At 32.8% G+C, this 19,922-nt stretch overlaps 1 protein-coding gene across 1 annotated transcript in view; it reads right to left on the bottom strand.

Annotated features, from left to right (window-relative positions):
- LOC114329268 (uncharacterized) overlaps nt 1–19,922 on the bottom strand; it is a 48,643-nt gene that overhangs the window by 22,520 nt on the left and 6,201 nt on the right. The window contains exons 3-5 of the mRNA XM_028278309.2: nt 16,574–16,793; nt 11,816–12,012; nt 5,491–5,695 (exon numbers count right to left, since the gene is read on the bottom strand). Of these exons, the coding sequence (XP_028134110.2) occupies nt 5,491–5,695; nt 11,816–12,012; nt 16,574–16,793 (622 nt within the window). The remainder of the gene's footprint in view (nt 1–5,490; nt 5,696–11,815; nt 12,013–16,573; nt 16,794–19,922) is intronic.

A 19,922-nucleotide genomic window follows, 5' to 3' on the forward strand; every position in this document is an offset into this window, starting at 1 on the left:
TTCACTGTCTTTAGTTTCTATCAAATTGTTTGCTTGACTTTCAATGTTCTTCAATATTTCTTCTTTGTGACATCTTTCGTTTCATGTACAAATTGAGCTCTGATAAGTCTGCAAAATCGCACCGAAGAAGGAGCAGGATTCTGCCAAATGGTTTTTAATGTTTTTCCACCAATAGAAGCCACCAACCTCACCGGAACAATCGAGCTCATAAATATATTGGAATCATCATCTGCAACATTTTTGAGTTTGGTGAGATCCATCACATCCCCATTTTGATATCAAAAGTACGTGCTGTTTTTCAGTGTCGTTCAACGTATAAATATTTCGTTCTCTTAAATATTTTATGAAACGCAAAGCCGTATGATCCAGAAAAGCTTGAAGTTCAACATTAAAACTGGTCTCGGTAACAGTTATTTTGTCGTCACCTGGGTAGCACTCTTTTTTGCCTTTTGAAGCAAAGAATAACACGAACACGGGTAGATGTACTTCCGTCGACTTGTAATAAATTCCACTGGCTTCTTGTGAAGTTACCTTCTACAAATATCTATAACGTTTCTTGTGGTGTATATTTTATCTCCACGTGATCTTTTTTAGTTGAAATTATTTTTCTGATCTTCTTAGCTTTCGTTGGTGTTAAAGTTATTTCTTTAATCATCTTTGAGGTATCTTTATTTCCGGAAGTGCCCTGACTAACACGACCAGCGAAAGTCAGCTCCTCGACAGGTATATGAGCCCGTATTTGTTCAGTTATCCGCCGCTTGCTCCTTTCCAAGCGACTGACAGGCGGTTAATTGAAGCCAAAATCACCACATACACGCAGTTTTCGTAAAGGCATTGGCACGCTCGATCACAAAACTGCGTGTGTGTGGCGTCTTAACTGCAGTTCATTAACTTAACTACTCAAATAACGGTCTTCAGTCCTGGCCTGCATGCCATGTCCTCTTCGATATCCGTAAGTGAGTGGCCAGCAAATTTTTGGAACTGTTTAACTGGGCGACCGGGCTTAAATGATGACCAAGAAGGAAGCTCTAGTGATGTTCTTAGCCATTCTTCATTATTTTTCAAAAATCGTTCATCAGTATTACGGGCTGCCGTCCATTTCTGCTTAAAACTTGTTTTGAAATACCTTAAAGAACGGGACAAAATATTCCTATCCTCTCTTGGGCATGACGTCATCTGAGCAAGTCTTTCTTCTAACAGGATAAATTTTTGATCTATTTTCATTCCTCTGAATCCCATTAGGATATCAAATAGTTTCGGTCTGGTAATAGTTTTCACCTTTTCCGGAGCACCTACAACGAAAAACTATATAAATTGTATTTTTTTAATGGTACCTATAAACTTAAAAATAGAAATAAAACAATGGGGTACATTGGCGGAAAATTTTCTTGCTGTTTCGGTTAGGAGGCTTCAAACTTTATTACCGTAAATAAAATCTAGCGCGACAAACCCCGACACATAAACAAACGCATTAATGTTTTAAAATTTTAGTAATAATACCACGTTCCTTAATCGTAAATTGGAAACATAAGTTTAAATGCCGAAACTTACGGAGAAATTAACTGTAATATATTATAAAACAATGTACATACCTTCAACTTCCATATTTAGTATGAAATTTTCTGGTAATTCACCACACGACGACATCTTAACACAAAGAAAAATGAATAACAATTTTGTGAGCGCTGTCAACAATGATATACGTTGTACACAAATGTTTTGTTTTGACAGATTAGTAGGCGGAAGCGCTGACACAAAGCGGGCTACGGGGCGCGCCCTCTATGAATTGGTTTATGAACTTTATAAAACATCCATTGCTTACACCATTTGGTGAATTTTAGAAAAACTACTTATGACCGGTTTTAGGCCTCAAATACCCCTTAGTGATATCAAAGAATACTCCATCCAACAAGAAGCGAAAGCACCTGTCGGCTCCTTTGATATTCAGGGGACAGAAATATCGGTCGGAGAATGGTAGGGGTAATACTTCACCCTACACTAAGAAAAGTAATGAGGAATTCGTTCAAAACAGTAGGAAATTTGAGTTACACTGAGAAACAAAGTAATAATTAAAACTATAGTGTTTTTAAGTTGATCTATTTAATATGAATTGTATTTTTTTCTGTAAAATTTAATGTAACCCATATATCAATTTTGTCCTTATAAGTAAATAGGTTTTAAGTTAAAAATATCGATTTTGACTAAGTTTTGTAAACTTATGTAAACATAATGGATTTTTAATACTTAGTTGAATTTAATTAATAGTTAATTTCAAAATAGAGATTCAAATTTCTATTACTTTTTTTCGTACTAAAACTTGTTAAAATAGATATTTTTGACCCACGACCGTTTTACTTAGTACAGAATTGGACTTTCAAATTTTCTATTAACTTTGTCTTAGGTTGATAACTTTTTTGTTTCCTTTTGAGAAATTTTTTTAAATGTATATTGACCTCCAGTGCCACCATATTCTCGATGCACGAGGAAACTCTGCGGCTGAGGCTAGAATGACTTTATTTACCTTCGATTTCTTTCTGTGCATCTGAGGTTTCTGGAAACTTTGGTTGTACTGTACCAAATTCAACTCGCCTGGATATATAACAATTATCCCATCACATCTAGCATCTAATACCTGAGAATTAATTTATCAGCTGACAACAATATCGAAGAAGAGGTAAAAGAACAAATAATTAAAGCCAGTAGAACGGCTCGATGCCTAAACGACACAATTTGGAAAAACAAACACGTAAGAGTGGAAACAAAGGCCCGAATATATAAGTCAGTTATTAGGCCAGTTATGACTTATACGGCCGAAACAAGACCAGATACAAGCAAAACACAAAAACCAACCAAAGAAACCAACGAAATGAAGATCTTAAGAAGGATTGCTGGAAAAGGACTACAGGATAGGGTAAGAAGTGAGGAAATCAGACGCATATGTGGGGTGGACAATATAAATACCTGGGTAAAGAACAGAAAAAGAAGAGTGGACTCAACATATAAGCAGGATGTTTGAATCAAGGATAGTAAGAATAGCCCGGGACAAGTCACTATAGGCAGGAGAAGTATAGGACGCCCAAGAAAAAGCTGTAATGACAATTTAGGGACAGAATGAAATGCACTGTTGAAGAAAAACAGGCAGTACTGCCTATATAAAAGAAAGAAGATATCAGATCTAGCATCCAGCCACCTTAACCTGTTTCTTATTTTGTTTCCAATAGGATCCACACCCAATTTTTTCGTATATACTGATTCCTAACATTATCTTTTCTAGTTATTCGCTAGTTCTAGTTATTAATAACTACGGGTTTAATACGGAACTTAACCTAACCCTAATCTAAGCTCTGCTTTCACACAAAATTTTCCAGTTTCAGCTGCATTCGCTATCTAATTGTTACCGTCTGATATATCTCTAATACCACTCTCACATATTCAGCCGGCACTCCTTTCCTACTTAGTACCAATAGTTTTCTGGTAACTTTGCTATATGCCTTCTCAAGATTAATAAACACTATGTGCAAGTCTTTCTTCCACTCATAAGTTTTTCCCTCAGCTGTCGTAAAATAAAAATTGATGTTGTGGACCTGCCTTGTATAAATTCAAAATGACTTTTATTTCTAGAACCGTACACTAAATTTTGTAGATTTCAAATGTATTACGATAACGAAAACTTGGCTAGACGAAGAAGAAGAAGAACGAAAACTTATTTTGAATAGGGTACTAAGACTTAATGATCTGAACAAAATTAAGCAAATGTTTGTTTACTGGAGATAAAATAATACTATTGCAAATTAAATAAATCACTAAATAGCTACGTTTAAATTGTTTTTATTCTTTATTCAAAATATGGAAATAATAGTACATTGTTTACCGGGTAGGAAAAGCTTAACATTCCTGGACGACTGTGAAGATTGCTAAGTCGAGGCGCAAGCCGAGACTTAGCAACACAGAGTCCAGGAATGTGGCTTTTCCTACGAGGTAAACATACTATTTTTCCGCAAATCGTTTAAAATTCGACAGATATTGATTGATTTAAAAAAAACGCGATAATTTTATTCCCAAATAAATGGTGCTTTGAAATTCCTAATAAAATTACTTGGGTTACTATGGAAACGTATTGAGGTTGAATTGTCAAACTTGACGCTTATAAATTTAATTGCTGGTGTTCTCGAAAGTAAAATGATAAGTGATGATGAAATTTCCATTCCTGGGACTCCTCCAGAGCTGGTTGAGGCAGTGAATGCTGCTTCATTAGAATTATTGCCAAAGAAATCAAGAGAAAAGTACGAAAATGCATACAGACGTTTTATGGATTATCGCATGAGTAAAAATACGAGTTCTTTCTCAGAAAATGTTGTAATGGCATACTTCCTAGACCTTTGTTTAAAGATGAAATCTTCAACATTATGGGCCAATTATTCAATGCTGAAGTCAACCCTTGCACTTAAACACAATGTAGATATATCTACATACTCAAAACTTCGTTCTTTATTGAAACGGCAAGCTCAAGGTTATAGGGCAAAGAAATCTAAGATTTTAACGAAGGAAGAAATTGAAAAATTTATCCAGGAAGCTCCAGATAAAGAAAATTTAATGATTAAGGTAATTTACAAGGTTTTAATAGCAATGTGTTTTCTATCATTTATGTAGAACACTAACAACTGTACGGAAATATCATTTCCTTACAGTAAGGAAATGACATTTCCTTACAGTAAGGAAGTCCTGACTTTTTCTTCAAGAAATTTTGACAGGAATGTCAAAATTTCCTGGCGATTTGCGGAAAATAATTTTAATAGATAGGTACGTATATGGAATCACATAAATGTTTGAAAATGAATGAAAATGAATAACATATGTAAATGTTTAAAAGGAACTTCTCTCATTGCCCTACTATCGTTTACCTGCTACAATTTCTCGGTACTGAAAAGAGAATTATTTGTTCACGATCTAGTGGGGCATCCCAGTACGAACCACACAAGAAAATCCACCTTTGCGTGGAGCCATCACAATGAGAGTTTATTTTAACAATAGATCTTTAATAGCATTATCCTTTCTTCTACAATTAGAAAAGATTAAACAACACAATAATTTTAGAAATAAATTTAAATTATTTGTTCAACAGGTTCAACAAACAGTTGTTAGGGGTTAGGCTGAGAAATAATAAATAATACATGAAACATGGCGGATCGTACATGCGCAAAGAAATTTGGATCGTGAAATAGTCGATGCTTTCGCTTCTTGTTGGATGGAGTATTCTTTGGTGATATGATTAGATTTAAGAACAATGGAGCTACCGTCTGACCCAACTATCATTGACGACCGTTCGAGATGGAAGCGAGTTCTGCAGCCAGCCAAAACCCACCTCGGGTTGTAGTGCTACAAGAAGAAGCATAAAAAGAATTATTAAATAACTACACGTAGAGGAAAAATATAACAAGAAAACAAAAATTCACTACAAACAATGTTAATAATTACAACTAAAATACAAACCTTTTGCAGATGTCGAAAATATACTTAGCTCCTCTTCTGACTCTAGTATTTCGTCAAATGTTCTAATACTATCCTTAGAAATGAGTTGACGATTTATACTAGAACCACTAGGTCGATTGGAAATATCTCTACTCTTAAGCGAAGACTTATGAACATTTAATCCGGGTAAACTTTTTCGAAGGACATTAGTAGATGCAGAGGAAAGCTTAAATAAATAATATTTATAGTGCAAAATATATACAGGGTGAGTCAAATAAAAGTGTCCACCTCGATATTTGGCAGTATTTATTAGATTTTAAGGAAATGACGAAACAGGTCTATTTTTGATCTAAGGGGGACACATTTTTACGGTACATACTGTTATGATCTGCTTTCTATTACTTTTATATTAATTATTATTTATTTGATCAATTATTTAATTAACGCAAATCATACATAAAATTATTAAGAAAAAATCTCAGGGTGCCTTTTTATCTTATGTTATACTTAACTTCTCTCGTGGTTTCAGTATCTCTTAGTTGATCCTTATCGGGATAAAATAGGAAAAAGGAAAAAAATAGAAAAATCATAAATAAACACATATAAATACCTTTATTATCAAAAGCAATGCTCTGTAAATTTATCAATTAAATCCTGTGGGCATAACTGTCCAAAAGAACTTTTACCATATAAATTAATCTAATTCAAACAAACATTTATCGCTTTGTTCTTGATACCCTTAATAAAAAAACAAGCTAAACAAACAAATTTCCCAAGTAGCAATTAGTCGACGCGACAACGTTGTCTACCGCGTGGCAACGTTTTGTTACAACGTTGTTATTGCCTAGAAGACGACCCAATTCTGCATCAATTTGGTGGACGATTTTTGAGTTGTCTTGACGTTGCCTAGGCAACCTTAAGCGTTGCATAAGACAACTGAAGCGACTATAAAAAGTGCCTGCGTGCAATGGTTGCTCAAAGAGTCGGACTGGTTATGTTTTTTTACCTATATAAAAAGGAAACTATTTGGACATCATATCAGGTATTTAAATTTATATAAATACATAAATTAAGGACTTAAACAAAATTACCTGATGTGAAATTTATAAACGCATCTCAGATTACCGTCAAATATGGATATTCCACCTTTAAAAAACACACGCGCTCATTTTTTATCACCTTTTTAACAAAAAATATGCAAATTTAAAAAATCTAATTTTAATATAAAAGCCAGAATTTATGTTAAAGATGTTTTGTATAAATTTAATGTATTGATGGTGCTTTTAAAGGTATTAGAAAATGCCTGCATTTTTTATATTTTGTGTTTTTATTTTCTTTACATCTGAAAAAAACCAAAATGGTGCATTAAACAACATTACCAATATTACTTAAAATATACCTTATTACCAACCATAGACGGATGAGACAACCGAGAAGTCCAATCGCCGACCAAACACGGCCTGGACCGACTATCCCAACCACTTTAGAACGCACCCTCTTATTGGGTGACAGAGGGCATGTGACCAGTGCAATGAAGTGCATCATTCTCCTTAACAGCGTTGCCACATTTAGTAGATATCTACTGTTTTGGTATATTTTTGATATCATTTAAAAAATTCTAGTAGGCAATGTTTTTTATTAGATATTTGGTATATTTCAATATTTTTTTACCCCATTTCTAAATTAATTTTCAGACATTTTGTTACAATTTCCCAATGTCATTACCGAAAATAAGATTCAGGACGTAGATGATGATAAATAGATGGACAGAGAAATGAAACTGGTAAATACCAGATCTAAATAAGGAAATCTTCATATAATTGGTTTGGAGAATTTTCAAAATGATTGTAACGCTCGGTTACATAATCAGTTAAAGTGGATTTTAAATTTTAAGTAAGTTGGTACCTACCTTTATCACAATTCATATATGGGTAAATGTCAACTTTAAAGTGAACTTTACTTAATGTTTACTTTAAGTTGATTATGAAACCGGGCGATTTTGACAGGTAACCGTTAACACAGATTTTACTGTATTTACAGGGCCTAAAAAGAATCTACTGATTTCTATTGATTTTTTGAAAGCAAAACTACTATCCGCTGCAAGATAATTCGGATGGAATTCAGACAAAATATGTACAAAAAGTACATATTTTGTCGGAGTTTCAGCCAAATTATCTTGCAACGGATATAGTACTGAAAGAGTAAGAACTGGCCTGGCAACCCTGTCTAGCAAAGCTGATACAAAGATTTAAGCTTATCAAATCTACTGATAAAACAATGGACAATGGAGAAACCAGCTAATAAAAAACAAATAAACAGGTTGTTAAATAAATCGAAAATTTCCAGCAAAATAAAATATAAAATAATAAGAAAAAAGTAAGGTTATAAAGTAAATTCTTTTTTTGCTCCTGAAGTTGCCGTAAACGTGTCACACATCTATAGAACTATAGGTAAAGGCCCTGGGGTCGTGAGAGACAACTACCTAGTCGGCCAGAAAACCCATGGGCGTAAATTAGTTTAGCATTATAACGTTTTTAAGTAGTTGCGATTGTTGAAAAAACTTAACTGTGATATGTAGTTGTCACAATAGTAATAACTTAGTTGCCCATATAACTAAAGATATTACTTAACGTTGTAACATCGTAATGTCAGTCGGGTTAGGGGTCGTTGGCCGAAACAACTGAAAGTCCACTGTGGCAACGTTATATACAGTGCATTTGTTTGTACTGACAACCAATGCGTCGAAAAATTGCTACTTGGGTTGGTATTCGCAAATTACTTATACTTCCTATTAAATTTTTTAAATGTTGGAATCTTAAATGCATATGCTTTTACGTAAAAAAATTTAACTTCTGATTATAAAGAAAATCACATAGGTTATTGACTGAACTTTTTGATTCACACACAATGATGTCTCCTCTTGACCCAAACAGCTCCTCCTTGTTGATTATGTTAGGCTACCAATCAAAGCCCTCTCCGTTCTCAGCAAACAATCCAGCAGGGTACCAGCAACTATTTCTCCAAAACACAAACCAGGCCTCTTTTTGCCAGTACTCGTTCAATCAACTCCAAAACTCTCTCCTCTCTTTCTCTCAACAATAATCTCCTGAGACCCAAGTATCTTTTTTACTTGGTGTCACAAATAATTTTAATAACGATAATTCTTGTAACTTACTTTCTTGGACTTTACAGAATCAAAGAGGTATTTCTTCTCGATTTGATTTGTCTCTCGTTCCACCTTTCAGCTACTCTCCCTATCAACACAATCACTAGTACTTGCTTCTGAACTACTCACGAAAACTTTTTACTGCTCCTTTCGGATGCCGGTAACACAATGAATTCCTCTTTCCAAAACTATCTCAACATTCAAACAAAACTTTCCCCATTCCAAATTTCTAAGCCAATCAGAAACATTTCTCTCTCCACCTCCCTGTTTCAATCGAAAAACCCAGTCATTCTTTCAAACAATACTTCTACTCAAAACTAATGACTTTTCGGAAATTATCTAAATATTCCTGTCATTAAACAAACATATTTAAAATTCCAATTCTCTTTACCTCTATTTTTCTAAAAACTAATAATTACATCTACCTGTGGTTTTACCTTTTCCGTAATAAACAATCGGTTTAAAATTATAATCCTAATATAATTTTCACTTCACTTTTTATTTACAAAAATGTTTTTAATCCTTCATGGAAAATTTCATTAAGGAGAAACCACTTTGCGTTGAAAACTAACTTCTAATAATTATTTACAAATCAATATACAGGGTGTATCAAATTTATGTGCCCGCGTTATATTAAAAAAATTAAAATTTTTATTCTATCTTTGATTGATAAATTGAAACACAATAATATATATGTCATTTGTCAACCCCCTCCCTTCCACATCCCCACCCCTTATTTTTAAATAGGGAATAGGGGTTGTGTCTTAGCTCATTTGAAAGGGTATTCAATTCTCTATTCAGTAATACAAACAACATAATTATTTATACAGGTTGTCCAAGAACAAAAATTTTAAATTAAATTAATTGACACAAAAAGAAGAATGTATGTAATTTATTTAATTCAAAATACATTCTATTGCTGTCACAAAACAGAAAAAATGTTTTTTGATAAACAAACATTGCATTTTGCTTAATTTCAATGTTCAAACTGCCACCCATCTGCCTCTTTTGGTAGGTTGAATATTGAATTTAAGCAACAAACAATGTTAATTTATCAAATTAACATTTTTTTTTTTCGTTTTCTGTCAGCAGTAGAATGTATTTTGAGTTAAATAAATTACATACATTCTTCTTTTTGTGTCAATTAATTTAATTTAAAATAATTTTTCTTGGACACCCTATACAAATAATTATGCTAATGTTAATATTACTGAATAGAGAATTGAATAACCTTTCAAATGAGCTAGCACACGACCCCTATTCCCTATTAAAAAATAAGGGGTGGGGATGTGGAAGGGAGGGGGTTGACAAATGACAGGTGTATGTACCGTAAAAATGTGTCCCCCTTTGATCAAAAATCGACCTGCTTCGTCATTTTCTTAAAATCTAATAAATACTGCCAAATATCGAGGTGGACACTTTTATTTGGCCCACTCTGTATATATTTTGCACGTATATATACAAAATATATATATATATAAAATACATTTTATCGTATAATAATATTAAATGTAAAAAATTTGGATATTATGGTGGAAATTTAAAAGGAAAGTAATATTGTTATTTATAAAAACTAGAGACAAGGTCCAAGCGAAAATCCAAAAGTCGACTTACACGAAATAGCATTGGTCCATAAATATAAATTCTTAGGGTATGAAATCCAAATTGCCAGGGATAATCAAACTGACGAACTATAAAAAAGGATGATCATCTTAGCATGGACCGCCTATGGAGTATGGAGCTCTATCAGAAATCTTCAAGAGCAACATGCCAAATTATCTGAAAAATAAGACGCTCGACCAATGTGTGCTTCCAGTCATGGTACAAGGTACACACACATTCTTTTTTTGTAATAAATGGTATACAGCCAAATAGAGGAATTTTTTTCCTCGTGGAAATTTTAATACTAACCACTTTCAAAGTTTTTTTATTAAAACAATACCAAAAATAAAAAAAAAAAGAAATATTAATCGTCCGGATTTGAACCCGGGACCTCTCGATCTGTGGTCGAATGTTCTACCAATGATCCATCACCGCTTTGTGTACATGGTTTCTCGGCCATAATTACAAATTAGGGTGACAAATAGATCAAGTGAAGTATAAATATAAATATGTTTTAATAATACTTATTATCTTACTACCGAGGAAGACAAATCCAAAGACACAAAAATTATAATAAACATATTTACTAAACACACTAATATATTCTTTTCATACCTTATTTGCGCTGATACATACATAACTTGAAAGATTTAGCAACTAACTCCATACTGTATGTGTGCGCATGCGCGTAGCATTATACAAATTCACTCTAAATCGCGCCTAAAGAAGTATAACTTAAAAAAAGTAATAAAGATAACGCAAGTAGAAAGAGTGAATAACTACAAATATCTGGAAACCTGGGTAGATGAAAACAATGAACAAGGTAGAGAAATCAGGAGACGCATTGAAATTGCAAGACAAGCATTTATAAAATGAAAAACAATGTTTATTAATCGAAACCTTCCTCTGCAGCTGAGGATAAGAGCCTTAAGATGCTTCCTATTCTTGACTTTGTTGTTTGGAATGGAAAGCGGGACACTAAAAGTAGATAATATAAAGAAGTTGAAAGCTTTTGATATATAGTGTTATAGAACGATTTTGAAAATAATATGTATCCAATGAGTTTCAAATGCAGAAATGTTAAAAAGGCTACAAAAAGATCTTTGATCAAAACAAGAAAGCTGGAATATTTAGGCCACATTATCATTAATATTTTTTGTATTTTGACAACGACACCCGATTCGGGCGTCGAAACGTTAATAAAATCATTTTTTAGTAAAATTGTGGCTTATTTTCCATCAAAACTAGTTAATTACATTATCAGATATGCGAAATATGAGATATTAAGGCTCAGAATGCAAGAGAGATCTGAGAAATCTAAGAGAGTGTTATAGTTGTAGTTCAGTAGATCTTTCCAGAGCAGCCACCAATAAGGTACGGATAGCTGTGATAATAGTCAACCTCCGATAAAAGAAACTACAAGGAGAAAAAGAAGAAATGAAACAATAGACAACAAACATTTGCAAAGTGAATACAAAGGCAAAGTGTAGAAAACATTTGACGATGAAATACAAGTCAAACATTTGAAAACCAATCATATTTTAATTACGGTATAAAACAATAAAATCATTGTTTTACCTTCCAAGTGACAGCTGACATTTTGGGAGTTATTGTAGGAGTTATATCATCTTCTCTATAATATTTGCCTATAATTCGTGATATATTTTCCTCGGTAACATTAGTGGAGTCTTGTGAAACAGTGTCCATACGATATGACTTTACTCCCCCTCTTTCGTATACTCGGATCTTCATATTTTCCACCAACATACAGGCTCCTACAAAGAATTTTATTAGTTCATGAACAGTTATTTTTAATGTTGTTCTGAAGCTAGTTCCTTGTGGCATTTTTATAATTAACTATTTAGATGGGAAATAAGCCACAATTAAATTGAAAAAAACAGAATGTGTGTGTACTTTTTACGCACGTAAGAAGTTATACCTCTAAATATGATTTCAATGAAATAAATATACTTTCGGACAGTTTATTTGTATTTTATTTAAAGATTAAATTAATTTCTACTTACTACTTTCCAAAAATTTTTATTAAAACAATACCAAAAATTAAAAAAAGATTAGAAAACACCAGGATTCGAACCGCGGACCTCTTGATTTCCAGTCCAACGCTCTACCACTGAGCTATACCCTTTTCTTTATCCGGGCTACAAGATTTCTCAGACATAGTGACAAACAGACGAAGTTGAATATAAAATACTTTAAATATTACTTATTATATTATTCCCTAGGTAGACAAGTTTAAATACACGAAAATTATAATAGTTATTTATGATATAAATGTTAACAGTACAATTTTAAGGCACGTATGTGAAAGTTTCGTGTGAAAGATTCGCTTCGCTCGTTCTGCAATTCACATGAGTGCCTTAAAAATGTACTTTTTAACACGTATATCATACAATATTTTTTCTACAAACGTCTTATATATCAACAATTATAATTTATTCATTCTCAATTACAGGACAATACCTACAAAACATTACATCAAAACTGCCTATACTGTCAATACGCAATTCATAACAACTATAGAATAACATCAGAATCTACTTTTATTTTATGTATATTCTAACAAATTTTAATAGTTTTTTTCACAAACGTGTTAAAAATGCAATAATACAGTTTAAATTAAATTTTAAAAAACCTTTGAAACCACCTTTTTCAAATTGCGCAAGTTGTATTATTAATATAGTCCAGAACGCCACTACGCATCCGCTAGGAAAAATATTCTAATTCGGATTTTTTGTACAATCTTACTCAAAAAGGACCCCTTTTAACAAATTTGCATGTTGCCAGGACCAAAAGGTGGTCAAAAATTTTTTAAACGTTTTTTTTTTTTGTTTTTTCCTAAAATTATTTTTTTTGCATGGAACAAATTTTTTTTAGGTTTTTTGGATCATTCCAAACAGAAAAGGTCTTTAGTGACTTTTCTCTAAAGTTGATAGTTTTTGACATATAAGCGATTAAAAATTGAAAAATTGCGAAATCGGCCATTTTTAACCCTCAAAAGCTATGTGAAAAACTGAAAATTTAAATTTTGCCAAGGTAAGTGGATATTCTTTAAACATCGATTGATGAAATCCCGAAGAGATTTTTGCAATATAATATCAAAAACCCCTTTGTTTTTTAATTGCCAATCAAGCGTGCGCTACACTATTTTCCACCGTTGCATGTGTATGCAGTATGGTGCAAATGAAAGGAATAAATTCGTTATTTCCTAAACCGGCGACTATAAGGAAAAATCCCGAAACAGGTCGATTTTTATTTTAAGTTATGATATTGTGACATATATGGTATACTAGTGACGTCATCCATCTGTGCGTGATGACGTAATCGATGATTTTTTTAAATGAGAATAGGGGTCGTGTGCTAGCTCATTTGAAAGGTTCTTCAATTCTCTATTCAGTTATATAAACATTTACATAATTATTTATACAGGGTGTCCAATAATTTAATTTTTTTGTCAATTTGCCAAATGATTTAATTTAATAAAAATTTTTTGGACACCCTGTATAAATAATTATGTACATGTTTATATTACTGAATAGAGAATTGAAGAACCTTTTAAATGAGCCAGCACACGACCCGTATTCTCATTTAAAAAAATCATCGATTACGTCATCACGCCCAGATGGATGACGTCACTAGTATACTATATATGCCACAATATTATAACTTAAAAATAAAAACCGACCTGTTTTGGGATTTTTCCTTAAAGTCACCGGTTTACGAAATAACGAATTTATTCCTTTCATTTCCACCATACTGTATAGACATGCAAAGGAAAATAGTGTCGCGCACGCTTGATTGGCAATTAAAAAACAAAGGGGTTTTTGATATTGTATTACAAAAAACTCTTCGGGATTTCATCAATCGATGTTTAAAGAATATCTTCCTGCCTTGGCAACATTCAAATTTTCAGTTTTTCACATAGTTTTTGAGGGTTAAAAACGGCCGATTTCGCAATTTTTCAATTTTTAATCGCTAATATGTCAAAAACTATCAACTTTAGAGAAAAGTCACTAAAGACCTTTTCTATTTGGAATGATCCAAAAAACCTAAAAAAAATTTGTTCCATGCAAAAAAAAATAATTTTAGGAAAAAAACAAAAAAAAAACGTTTAAAAAATTTTTGACCAACTTTTGGTCCTGGCAACATGCAAATTTGTTAAAAGGGGTCCTTTCTGGACTAATATTAATGTTAATAAATGAAATATAAATATTTTGACGTTTCACAATTTGACAATTCACTTTTAACTGCAGTGCGTTAAAATTTTAAAGCACTGGTGCTTTAAAGTAGCATTTTTAACGTTCCTATGGAGTGCTATAAATTGCATTTTTAACACGTTTATAGAAAATAGTATATTACATACCTAGCGGGAAAGTACTCTATTTCAGCCGAGCGGCAAGGTAGTTTAGCGAGGTGCGAAGCACCGAGGTAAACTACAGACGCGAGGCTAGAATGAGTTCCCGCGAGGTTTGTATACTATTTTACTCACAATCGGTTAGTAGTTTATGGATTTCTAATACTCACAATCTACCAATAATAATTTCGTTTCAAATAGCTGTATCCATTTTCATTATGTGATAAGATGAATTATTTTAAGTAACCTGTGAGATCGTTGCTAGGTAACAAAACAAGTTTGTTGAATCTGACATTTAGGCGATACACGACGCCATTAATTGTGCATATAATCAAATTGTGTTTATTTTATCATCATCTATTTCTGAAACTCATAATTTTGAGCAACACGGTCTTACTTTAACCGTTAATAGTAATCTTAATTCCAATGTAACTATTAATATTTATAATTCCAAATAGTTTTCTTTTTGTTATTGTTGTTGTTTCTTAATTAAATAAATATTGAGTGGATTCTATTCTTTCTAAACCATCTTTTAATCAAAAATGACATTGACATTTGCAGGTAGAAAAGTGACAGATGATAGCCGGGAAAGTACTTTCCTGGCTAGCTGGGAAAGTAAAGTAAATAATAAGTCGCTTCCTGATTACTTCAAAGGTTAGAAATCCATAAATTACTAACCGATTGTGAGTAAATATATTTAAAAAACACTAATATATTATTTCCACACCTTTTCTGGACTGATACATACATAAATTAAAACATTTAGTAACGAACTCCATACTCTCTCTGTGCGCATGCGCGCATACTAATACGTGCGCATGCGCGCAGATTAATAAAATTTCACCCTCAATCGTGCCTATAGGGTATAACTTCAAAAATAATTTTATTAACGTTTCGACGCCCAAATCGGGTGTCGTTGTCAAAATACAAAATACTACTGTTATTTTTTAATTTTTTATAATTTTAATTTATAAAAGTGGATAATGGCGGCTTTCGCTCCGCGCCAATAACTACGCGGATTGCAACAGACTAGTACCAGGACGTCGGTGTCTTTAAAAATTTCTTCATCATATTTCCGACAACCCTCTGAATAGCTGATGTATTTCTTTTATCAACACATCTGAAATAGTGGCGGCCTTCTGGTCTGGAATTGCGTAGATCTCAACCCATTTCGTGAAGTAATCCATTACGACAAACATGTACTTGCATCCATTTTCACTTTCTGGAAATGGCGCGGCAATGTGCAAAGCTATTCTTTCAAACGGACTTCCAACATTGTACTGTCTCATAGGAGCCTTTCTTTTCCAGTAAGGTCTGTTGCTCGTAGCATAGGTAGTATATTTCTTACACCAGTCCTTTACATCATCGGAACTATTTATCCAATAAAACCATTCCCAAATTCACTGAAGGGTTTTCTTTATCTCGAAATGCCCTCCTGATAGGCTGTCGTGTAACTGACGAAATACTTCTGATATTCTGCTCTTTGGAATCACCAACTGTGTTCTCTTCTCTGAACCATCATATTTCAGTATTCGTTTGAGCTGACTAGTGAGCATAGGCTTCATTTTTGTAGAAATACTCTGCTGAGCACGGCCTTTTATAAAGGGTTATGCACGACCTTCGTGTTATGCGTCACCCAGAAAGATCTAATATACTTCATTGAATAATACAAGAAGAAGAACGTCATAGCTTAGAAACCTAAGGGAATAGTTTAACAGATCCTTTCGATCCCATTTCCGTGCTGCTTTCAACAAAATATGTATACAGGGTATAGCCAATTTGATAGCTCAAGAACACATGATCATTGAGCATGGCATAGGAAAAAGAGAAGAAAATAGGTTATCAAAATAATTACAAAAATCAGTGCGACTATGATTGTGAAGTTTTTAGTAAAATTGTTATTATAATCTTAACGATGTGAAAAATAAACTAAAACATAATAATATATGAAATATATTACCTACCTTCTATCACAAAATATACATGTTGCTGAAATCCTATGCCGTCTCCTAAAATAGTCTCATTAGCCTCGAAATTTCTAGTTTTACATATTATGCAACACTCCCTTTTGGTAATTTGGTCCCAATTCTTAAAATACGTAAGCCGATCCAACACGTTCGTTAACCTATCCCACAGGGCTGTGACAGTTTCCTTCAGCACATACTCGAAGTCCGCCTTTTTAACCTGTAACACAAAAAATATTACACACTAGTGATGTAAATAAGTACCCGTTACTTTGTAACGGGTATTTGTCCAATACCCGAAGTACCGACTCCTCTTTGTTAGAAATACTCCTTACTTTTAGTACAGAATAAAACTATGTGTAGGGTGCATCGAAAAAATAAAAGTTGGAAATGTTATATCTAATAGAGTGAAAAAGTTGCTAGTGTTATTTTGCAGCATATTAGTATTTTTAATTTTTTTTTTCTAAGCGAATTTTCTGCCCCCCGCCAACGACCTTGAATCTTATTAAATATCTGATTTTTATGGAAATTTCAATTTATATTATTTGGAATAAAATATGTGCTAAGTCGATCTAAGATCAATTAAAGAAAACTTAAAATGTTGTCAATTACAAATTTAAACGATATTTAACATTTTATGTGTTTTTTCAGTCTCCCCAACCCCTTTGAAATGTCCCGCTTCGTGAGTCCGTGCGTGTAATTTTCACTTATGTTTGGTGCGATGCCTTACTTAGTTATTATTGTTGTTTGTAAATTAAAGATTTTTAAAATAGATAAACCAGGACCATGGGGAATAAAATCAAGATGTGCTGTGGACCGCCCCATTTTTGGGCATCCGCCAAATATACCTGAAAATGTTTTAACGAAATACAAACAAGCGATAAAGTTTTGGGGTTGCAAGAGGATAAAAAACTCAGCAAGAAAGAGCCAGAATTTTCTGGTATTGCCGAACAGGTTGCAATTAATTTGGAGGAAATATGGAAAAGGCTTTAATTTCAATAATTTAACATACAAGAATTATTCAGCTCTTAAAAGCCTACCATGACAAATATATGAAACTAAGGAAACCATTTAAGAACAGACAAAACAGTGAATTTTACAAAAATAAAATTCAACGCTTTAAGAACAAAAGTAAAACTACACGTTTCGATCTTGCAGCATGCAAATGTGACACTCTGATTAATTTTCTTTGTAGCAAACCTCAAAAAGTGTCTCTGGATGATCGCGAGTTTCTATTAAATCAAAGAGGTACCAGAAAAATGGTGATAAGCTCGATTGATAGGGAAAACAAAAACAAATATAATCAGAGAGAACAACGGTAAAAGAAGAAAGTTACCGACGCAAAGACAAAACTTTAGCTCAAGTAAAAAACAGTACCAAGTTTTATGGTCAATCGATCGTGGAAGAACACATAACACTTGTGCATGAGCCAGGGTGCAAATATTTCGGATATGGGTATCCACTGTCTGGTATATCAGAAAGTATCAAATCCAGCTATTGCATGTGACGAAACAGTCGTAAATACTGGCGTTAAGGGTGATGTAATAAGGCTGTTAGAAGAACATCTTGTCTGCGACATTCAAATGATCTACCCTTTGGACATCAAAAGAAGTTTGCCAATGACCAAATCAAAAAACGTGAGGGTCTTCAAATTCTCTCCTTTAAATTTTGATTCAAACGACTACTTTGAGTTAATTAACTAACAAGAATATCATCTTACAGAACCATCTATATTCTCTAGATTTTCGAGTGACAATCTGCGCCTAACTTAGACCCTTTTACCATTGAGATTAAGAAAAATCACTGCCACAAACAATGTGTAGAACGATGAGTCAAACTTGTGACACAAGCTTCTCTAGCAGTTTGTGGAGCGTATTCGATGGATGGATTTATAAAAGTTCGAATTAATTCCAGAAAAACTATGCCCCACTTTAATGCTAAATCGGAAGACATCTTCGAATAGAATGCTTTTACCATATTTTTTTGTAATATTTATATACCTAATTTTGTACTTTGCTTTATATTTATTTTAGTATTAAAAAACTTGGGTGACGTCAGGGAGACGGATAAGTTAGGCTATTTTGTAATAAAAAGAATGTTTTAGTATACTTTTCTTAAGTAAAATTTTTAATTTCGTTGTGAAACCAGAAAATATGTTCCAATTTAAACCGAATTTATTTATCCAAGTTCTATAAGGTATTACATTTCACTTACAAAAAAAATTCGCATATTAGCGTATTTTTTCTAATTTTTAGTTGCCGCGGGGGGAAGAAAATATTTTTTTATTTCAACGCAATTTTACTAAAATACTAAATAGTGTGTTAAGCAACTTTTATGAGCTATTACATTTTCGTTTCGAAATAAAAAATTTTGTCGTCTGTTAACATTATTGTTAATTATTGTCTTGGGGGGGCAGAAGATATTTTCCAATTTCGAAAAATTTTTACCAGAATACTTAACAGTTGATTGGGCAACTTTTGCGAGGTATTGCTTTTCCATCGCAAAAAAAATTTTTTTTCGCCTTTTTCGATGCACCCTAATGTATAACCAAACAAGTAAACAAAAACGAAATCACCGGATGTCAGTACCCGTAGCGAAATACCTGCGACGGGCGACGGGGTATGGATATCGGTTTCTTTAATAGTTACATTATTTATTATAAACAAGAAAAAATTGACCCACAATGTCTTGGTTTTAACAAAGCTCCATAACACTGGTTATTCTGTATACCGGAATACATTTCCATTGAACAACTTAAAATTGACTGCTTTTTCACATAAAATAAACTTTTGATTTGCCTTGTATTATGCACATAACTTTATTTAATGACTCAACTGGGTGCCAAAGAAACTTAGGTGCATTTAACACCGAAACATTAAACATTATACATTGTAGAATAATGAACTTTCTTGCTTGGAGTCAGTGGCGTGCTGGAACTTTTCAAGCGGCCCGGTGATCTTATAGAAAAGCGGCCTCCCATCCTCATTTTACCTTCTATTATCAGGATGTTGTATTCGGTATTTAAAAAAACAAAAACAAACAACAAAAATTAAATTTTTTTTTAATCAAACATAAAACTTTGAATTCAATGATTTTTTTCTTAATTTGCTATATTTTTTCATTTAAGAATAATAAATCTCACAAATAATTATTGACATGTATGACAATATCGTACCTATGCAGTAAGGCAGAAACCATAATTTCCTAAATAAATATAATATGAATTTGATGTAATTAAGGTACCTACAAGTAAAATAAAATTGAGAATTTTTCAATTATGTATTAAGTTGCATTTTAGTAAATCAATTATACAAGAGAGTACAAATACAAGTACAGTGCAAATACTTTA

Source organism: Diabrotica virgifera, chromosome 7, assembly GCF_917563875.1.
Source record: "Diabrotica virgifera virgifera chromosome 7, PGI_DIABVI_V3a".
Lineage (NCBI taxonomy): Eukaryota > Metazoa > Arthropoda > Insecta > Coleoptera > Chrysomelidae > Diabrotica > Diabrotica virgifera.